At 39.0% G+C, this 8,676-nt stretch overlaps 1 protein-coding gene across 6 annotated transcripts in view; it reads left to right on the top strand.

Moving 5' to 3' along the window:
- Positions 1 to 631: 631 nt before the first annotated feature.
- The window catches only part of LOC118236536 (kelch-like protein 13), a 48,907-nt gene continuing 40,862 nt past the window's right edge, over positions 632 to 8,676 (top strand). The window contains exons 1-2 of one of the 6 annotated variants that reach the window (XM_035434995.1): positions 632 to 836; positions 3,170 to 3,263. In XM_035434995.1, coding sequence (XP_035290886.1) covers positions 671 to 836; positions 3,170 to 3,263 — 260 coding nt within the window. In that variant the 5' untranslated portion in view covers positions 632 to 670. Of the gene's footprint in view, positions 837 to 873; positions 1,009 to 1,494; positions 1,513 to 3,169; positions 3,264 to 8,676 lie in introns of those variants that run through there. The other 5 variants (XM_035434996.1, XM_035434997.1, XM_035434999.1 and 2 more) reach the window with 5 other exon arrangements.

The raw sequence follows: 8,676 nt of genomic DNA, 5'->3' as shown, positions 1-8,676 counted from the left end.
CATTCTTGAAGCAGCTGAATTCTTGTGTCAGATTAGTACCTACATGTTCATTTGTTGCAGAGCTAAAGGGGACTGGGCTGTGAGACTTTCAACTGCAGAAAACAAGGCTAGGAGAACATAGCTACAGATAAAGAGAGAAAAAAGGCCCTTACATTTTCAGCGGAAGGTTCGGCCTGTATGTCTGATTGTCAAGTAGAGCCTACAAACTCGAAACTGGAGAGGATAGGAGGGGCCAGGCGGTGAAGCCTAGGAAGTACCGGGAAACAACCTGTACTATGCACGTTCAGGACAAAAGAGTTTGCTGCCCATTGAATTCAATGTACAAATCCAAGGTGATTTAACATTCAAAGAATACCTCATCGGTCAATGTTTCTGATCATAATTTTCAATATGTGAAGCAGTTTCTAAAACAATGGTTGTGCAGGTCCAGAAGTTTTGGGAAATTATCGATTAAAATGTACATATTTTATTACATATTTTCACAATCTGCTTTTCATATGAAACGTAACGATCGTTAATCGAATTTTATTTTGTCATCAAAAGTCTGATATTCCCCATTCATTTCTAAGGCAGTTCCAATGTTTTGAACTCAGCATGCGCATCACAGGCTTACTTCCGGGGCTTCAGAAGCTTAGGTTAGCTGAAGGCGTGCTTTCCTGTCTATTTAAATATGCATGTCTATGGATTGTCATTAGATTGTGCCGTTGACCAGCGCTGCCGCTGGAGTTTCCTTACATACAACAGTAGAAACGGACGGGGCGGACCTAATGAGATCCGCGAGTGTAAAGGGAGGACTAGTAATAAGAGGCAAATAAGGGCAGCTGCGATAGTGGCAGGTATGAAATTTAACAATTTGAACGTGATTTTAGATTGATAGCTAGAGCTCAGAGGTCCCATATTTGGACAAAGAGCGGTTAGCAAGTGTAAAAACATTCTAACGGACGTCTGTATTTCTTCTGATTTCAACAAATCCTTTCACTGGGAAGTTGATGCAATTTGACATGCCAGGTCGCAACTATGGCAATTTGATGTTATAGCTTGTTGTTAACTGAAATCTGTAGCATTGTAATATTACAAGATATTTGGGTAGCTAAATGTTGTTCCGAAACGAAGACACTGACATAACATTGTTGCTAGATAGCAACGGGAAACAACCGTATGTGGCTACATGGACGGCTTAGCCGATAGGCTAGCTAGTTAGTAAACAGTGTACTTTGCTGTCCTGCTGGCTAGATAATACAGTACATCGTCAAATCAGACAACTTGTGGAAGTTCCACGTAATCGCGAGTGCGCTGGCAAGCAAACCTTGCCGTCTTTAAATTGATTGCTGTTGTTTAGGAAAACGCACTAATCCGTATTAATGTAGACCTAGCTATCTGTAGGCTACTGTTTAGCTAACTTGCTAACCTAAGTTGCTGTGTGAATGCCCTGTTGCCACAGTGGCTAGCTGTAGGCTTTGGTGGAAAGGCATTGAAGCTTAGCTGCCTAGTTTGATGGTTAGCAAGAGAACGGTGAGATTTTCTGGACCGATTATATTGTTATAGGTGCTGGAAGAAACGTATTAGCTAATCTCGCATACACACTGGACGTTTTATAGATTTTAGGTAGCTACAGCTAGTTACGTCCTATTTTGCGGTTTATTCTATTCCATGCACGAATCCATCCATCCAACTTGCACTAGTCTACACTGATAGTTTGACAAGTTAGCTTCTCAGTTTAGCTCCCGATTTGGGAGTGACATTGGGTTAATTTACTAATTCTGAGTAGTGTTCTATAATAGAGTTAATAGCTTGCTAGCCTACTGTCTCAGGTTCATGTACTAATTTGACATTTCAAATGTGTTGTTTAGTACCAGATTTTGGGGAATTATTTGTTTTATTGTATCGTAGCCAGGTAGTTTCGATCAGGACTACCGATCATCTGTAAAATGAACAGTCTGTGTAATGATAGCCTATTTTTTGAAGACATCCTTTAGTCTGAACCAAGAAAGTCAAGTAAGCTATACGTATTGTAGAAATATCGTATAAGTAGTATGCGCCCCTCTTCAGAGAAACTTTCTAGGTATTGGTAGGAATTTGAGCTGGGTTCCAGTTTCTTTTCCTTTCTTTTTGCTGTGAGATTATTTGCTCTTGATGACTAAGTAAAAAAAAAAAAAAAAAAAACAGTTTAAAATTTCAAATCACAATTTGATTAACCACCTCGTGGCTTTTAAAGTCTAGCTGGCTCTGCTGTAGAGGGTATATTGATATGTGGTTTAGGCCCTTATGGTTATACACTTTGTTGTACGTCGCTCTGGAGCATCTGCCAAATGCCTATAATGCAATGTAATTATTTTATGTTGTTTTGTACCAAATGTAACACCTTCCCCGCTTCTCCTTAATTTCTGGAAGTATTAAACTGTTCTGTCGTGTGAGTTTCTGCGACGAGCCATCAGCTCCGCCTTCAGCGCATAGGCCTACGTCCTAATGTAGGAATTCATGTATTCCTAAATTTAGACTACTTGATGTAGGCCTATCTAATGACATTGTTTGTCATAATGTATGATTTGTTTCTCAGTTACTTTAAATAAATTGCAACGTTATTGTAGAAATCTTTAATCAGAAAGTGATAAGACACACGGATATGGTCTCACATGTAGCCAATATTTACAATGTCTTTTTTTGAGAATGTTATCTAGTAGATGTGGGCAGACCGATATGGATACACTTATGTAATAAAAAAGGAGTTGCCGCTCTTGAGTAGGCTGTCTCTGTACTCGTGGTACAGAGAAATGTGGTCTTAGATCAGTGACTCCCAGACTGTTTAGATCAGGCCAAACTTTGGTTTTACTTGGATGCCATTAATTTTCTTTTTGGTTTCTAATGGACTTTTTCCCCCCTCAACCCTCAGTGTGATTTCGGTTTCTGTACCACAGGTTCCAATTTGTTAAGTTTTCCTTAATTATCCTGGTGAAGAATTATTGAGGCATGACTGTGGCTATGCTGTAAATTTATAAATGTTATGAGAACAAGCAGTTGGGCGTAGAATGTAGGCTATATTTTACAATTTGTTTGAAAGCCATCATTGGTGAAAGTTTTTTACTAAGCAAATTATGACAGTATTTGTGTGCATTGGTTGTTTTCTGTGTGCTTGTTGGTCTAATTATGTTGACCACCTTGTGTCTTACAGTGTACTGGGACTTTGGTGAGGGTATGGAGCACCCTGCATTTAGAGGGGAGACGATATCTGTTGGACTGCGTGACAGGTACTATTGTATGTCCATGTATGTCAAACTTTTTACTTCTTTATTTAGCCTAGTTCAGACTTTGATGTTTTATTGTTGCAATTATTATCTTGTTTTATTTTATTTGGAAGATCAAATAATTCATGCTGATTCATAGATCAGTCAGGTACACTAAGTATGAAGCGAGTCTTCAGAAGGTGACAAGGTCAGTAATGATGCCTTTGTGATGATGAAGGCATAGTCTGCTTTCCAACATGGGCAGTAGTACTGAAAATTAGTGAGGTTTTAGCGGATGGTCAGGCGAATAGAGCAGTTTGGGATATGAGAGGTCATGAATAGAGAGAGAAGAAATTCTAAGTAAGCTGTAAGGGGTTAAAACGGATATAGGCCTACTCAAAAGGGTGGAAGCAGATAAGTGCAAGTCAGGACAGAGAAGATAGTTTGCTCTGCGGAGTTCTGCATGAGTTGAACTTGGATTGTGTTGGCATGAAGCCCAGCCAGGACGGAGTAACAGTTGTCCATTTTGAATGCTGCATATAGCAACAGAGGTGTTCCATGGGGTTGAAGTAATTTTTGGTTGCCTGACATAAAGTTTTGCCCCTTGTAACCAAAAATAAAATTCAACAAAATGTATTCATGGTTTGTATGTGAACCACACTAGCTCAGTTTGAGTTAGCTCTGTGCTATCACCATAGAGATCCATAAAATCTACCAGCCATGCTCTTACTCGTGGGGTGAAGGAGCCAGGGAAGCACTTTCCGTTTATTGGAAGTTTTTATGTGAATCACAGAACTTTAAACTGGTGAAAAGTCGGGCAACGGGTATAGCACAGATTTCTTCCATTGAGAATAATTTACATCCATGTGCTGCACAAATCAGCTTCTTGAGGCTATTGGATACAAACTTGATAGGCAGGACGTCATCAAGTTTTGAACGGACCATTTTCAGCTGGTGTAGTTGTAGGCGGTAGGTGAGGAGGTTCGCAAACCAACTTTTCTTTGTCTTGTTGCAGAAAGGAATAAAATATATTGCTCGTACAAGCCGCCCTTCCAATTTGGGAAAAAATGGAGGACCCCTCATCTAAAGTAAAAAGTGAAAAACTCAATACAGTGACACGTGTCTTATTGGCACACAACTTGGAAGCTCTTAAATACAATCTTTGGCCAAAGTGAAAGCATATTGGGAAAAAAAAAAATTAAAAGACCTGAATTAATTTGAATACCCCCTTGGGCAAGCTGTGCATATGGTGATTCAGATGTGTTCTACAAAGCTACAGAGCATTTTTCCCTCTGAAATGTGAATTCTCCCAACATTGCATACTTATTTTGGGTAAATGTAATAGTTCAGCTTGCTGTGATTGGATCACTCTCAAAACAGATGTGTTAAAAACCAATGTGTCATTTTTTTTTTTTATCACACCTCCATGCCTAGTTAAGGACAACACATTTTGTGTTACTTTCAGCATAGCCTGTGTTAAAAGGTCTCCCTTTGTAACACATACTTTGACACAACATTTGTTGAAAGTAACACAAAAGTAGTAGCACAAAAAGTGTTTGATATTAACATATCCTTTTTAAGAGAACCTGAAAAAGAGAATGTATACTAGCCATCTAAATGTAAGAGGAGCTTGATAAGTGCTTGATGTGTGTGCGTGTATTTGTGTTTGTGCGTATTTTTTGTATGTGTAGTCCTGTATGTGTGCATGCATGCAAGTACAGTGTACGTGTGTACACATGCGCTCGTACATACGTATTCATTGCACATTTTCAGTCAAATTATAGTTCACTACAAATTAAAACCTTTCCAGATTAGCCTTGAAGTGCAGACAAATAGAAAAGTACAGTATACTGTCTGGCAGGAAATCCCTCAAGCGATCAACATTTTTTTTCCTCTGAGTGTATATTGTTTTACTAGAGGGGTTCCACACTCCTGCCAAAGCCTTGGAGGACCGCAGTGCTTGCAGTTATTTGTGGTTTCCTATCCATCAGCAGCCAATTAAGACCTTGAGAACTGTTGATAGATCAGCCAATCAGAAACTTAAATGAGTCACTGGTGCAAAAACACGCCTAAAACCAGCAGACACTAGCCCTCCAGGACTCAATTTTGTCAAACGTGTTTTGAGTTTTGAGTTTTCTATTTGACCTCTAACCAGTGAAAGCATGTTGCAGCAATAGTCTTCCACAGCATCTCAGCTAGTTTTGTGAGTAGCCTCATCTGCATCCTTCACAATGTAAAGAGTGGGGCTGAATTTGATCTAAAATATGACATTTCATCCCTTGATTTGCAACCTCCCAAGTGTTCATTAGGGATCCCAGATGCTTTCTTCTGAAAAGCCCAAAAGATTCAGAACCCAACACTTAATAGTAGTATTATGAGAGAATAAGGCCTGGGGGATTTTTATAGTGTATGTCAGTGTTACACTATTTGCCTGCAGATTTCACAAACCACTCATTTGACACGGAATGCTGCAATGACCCTTTGGGTATAATGATTGCTAAGTAGCTAATGATAACGGTAACTAATGGTGTATTTATTTTTACAGTTTTACAGATTAGTTGGGGGGGAAAAACTGTGGCTAAGCTTAAGTTGGGTATGTTTTCTTCATCCTATTTTAAATGTATTTATGGCCTAAATGCATGTCAGTCTCAGATCCCAGATGAGGAACTGTATTACCCTTGGGCAAGATGGGTACTTCATTTAAACTTCTCAGTTCGTGTCTAGTCATAGTGGAATATGTTATGTGTAAATACAAACATTGCAAGTTGCTCTGAATGATCTCTGATGCCTGCTTTGCAAAGAAATGGTGAGAGCAAAAAACTGATTTTGAGATGCTATGCGTTTTCAAAACCTAGCATTTTCAATTCTAAAGCTACAACTCTAATGGAGTGAAGGCACCCACCCACACAGCTGTGCCTATAACCCCTTGAAGACAGGGATGACTCTCTCGGACTGTAAATGGCCCACTCACAGGAAAGTGCGCCACTGGCAAGCTTTGCCCCAGTCACTCCTCTGCTGTTCTTCAGCTGCTCCATCTGTTGCGTCAGCACATGCCAGTAGCAGAATTGGTGTTCAGCTGTGTCTCGCTTCTCCCACACAAAAGCAGACATTGCCTTTTCTGTAAAAGCACCATACTGCAGTGCAGATTTCAGATATGCTGTTCTGTTTTTGGACCACTTCATCGCAGTCGTTTTTTTTTTTTTAAACTACTAATAATAAAGATAAGTTACTTGTCTGAATTTTGTGCTGTACAAATTCAGAATCACCTGGTTTATGCAGAAGGTACCATATGGTACAGTGAATGGGTTTAAAAAAAAGTTTTACTGACACATGAGCTGTTTGACTGGTATGAGGTATGACAGTTTTCATACTGTACATTTACAATTTGGACTTTTAGTTGAGGCATTCCACGGTGACTTGCAAATTACTGCGTATAACAAGACAAAAAGAACGGTGCTAGACCTAGAAAATGGTAATCCTTGGCTTCAGGGATCCAAAATGAAGCACATAATCCCACACATGTCCTACTTTACTCTTATCTTGATGTAAATTTGCCTTTGAATGTTGTGGCTGAGATAGTTATCCTTGTTTTCAGCCAAACGTGTAATATGAATGCTGATTTCTCTGCATTATAACTGGATAAGGCAGCAGGTGGCCTGTGTATATGTAAATAATTGCAGATAACAATCAGTGTGGATGTATCTACATAGAGATGCCAAGTGGCAGAGATGTTGATAGAGGACAATAATTATGTAGGATAGTCACGCTCAATCCCAGCAGTGGTCTTCATCCAGGTAGTTAAGCAGCAGGCTTTATGGAGAAATGAACCATAAAATGTAACATTCAGAACTTGCAAGAAAGCAAAGAGAGAAACACCTACTGGTATGTTCCGCGGTCTTCTGGTAGCTGGTAATATTAAAACTGGTATCAGATGTTCAGCGCCTAATTTCTTAGTGGAAGCTAATTCATTTTGATGAGTCTTTTTTTTATTTATTTTTTTGCCAATGATTAGGTTTTAGCATTGGTCTTGAAATGTTGAGACAGGGTTTTAAGAAGTTGTGAGTAAAAGACTCTCTTTGCACTGAAGGCTAGAGACAGGCCCCAGGCAGTGCTGAGAGACACTGAAGGCTTTCATATCTAGGCAGTCAGACCAATCCCTTTTAATTCCACACACTGGAGAACCCTGATAAGTGTCAGAAAATGCTAACTGTCGTCAAAGTTAAGGTGGGCATATTAGCATTTATAAAATCCTGGCCGTGAGAGACAATGTGCTCGCGACTTCTACTGCTGTGTGCCCTTCATTAATTACTATTGGAGCCCAGCTTTCATCGTCAAGTGGCTTTGACAGTTTTTACTGAAATTATGCTGCCAGCTTTTCCACCTCTGCTGGGGTTCTCTCCGAAGCCCTTTGACAGCCTATTCCAAGCACTTTGATAAGTGACAAATGCGGATTAATTTTGAAGACCTCAAATCTGCCATTTAATCCAAATGTGCAAACATGTTCTTATAACTCAGTTTTCACTTATCAATCGTGTTGTTTGTTTTATTTTAAAGTAGGGGGCCCACCTTTTAACAAATCTATGTATACATTAAAATCATAAACCTAACTGTATATAAGCACGCAAAAGCCTGTGTCTTATGGAATTGATTTTTTATTAAGAACGGACATTATGTTGGGGGTAAAATAACAAGCTTGAATATTAATAATCTTTGTTCTTATTTTTGTGTGGATCCTTTTTGTAATACCAGACAACATGCATAGCTGGAACCGGGGTAAGCGTTCTATCGGACCGGGGAGTGATTGACATACCAATTCATTATGAAATACTGTAAATTTATTTATTTATAAATACATTTTTATAAATATTTATTTTATCAATCTGTTACTCAAACCAGACATTACACATGTTAATTACAGTAATTAGCCTACATTGCATTGTCCGGGAGGGACCACAACCCAGACTTACACAAAATAATTTGAAAACCAGACAAAAACCGGACAAAAACCAGAGATATAGCAACTCTAGTGCACGTAACTATTTCACTGTGTTACCCTGTTAGGTACCTTACCAGGCTGTACGAATAACTCCACCCAGCTTTCTGATATAAATACAGGACTAAAATCATACAGTTGTCAAACAAAACCAAAGATAGCTGGTCACTGAAAGGAGATGTCGGCCCAGAAAGCAGATTCCCATTCTAATAATAACCTAATTACTGCTGGTTTGATTATTGGTTAATTTATAGGCATGCTATGCTGAATTTAATTCCTTGCTTAGCTCCTATGTTTAAAATAAAAAACTCTGTTCTCAACCACAGCTATGCCCTCAGGCAAATTGTGACAGCACTAATTCTTGATCTTTGACCTTGAAATAAGTTTTCCATTGAAGCGTACATCGTTCTGAATAAGACAAAACTTTAATGGTGTCAATTGCTTAAGAAACCTGGCCACTAT

Source organism: Anguilla anguilla, chromosome 9 (genome assembly GCF_013347855.1).
Source record: "Anguilla anguilla isolate fAngAng1 chromosome 9, fAngAng1.pri, whole genome shotgun sequence".
NCBI lineage: Eukaryota > Metazoa > Chordata > Actinopteri > Anguilliformes > Anguillidae > Anguilla > Anguilla anguilla.
The sequence above is the reverse complement of the archived record's forward strand: the minus strand, read 5'-3'. Positions and strand labels throughout refer to the sequence as shown.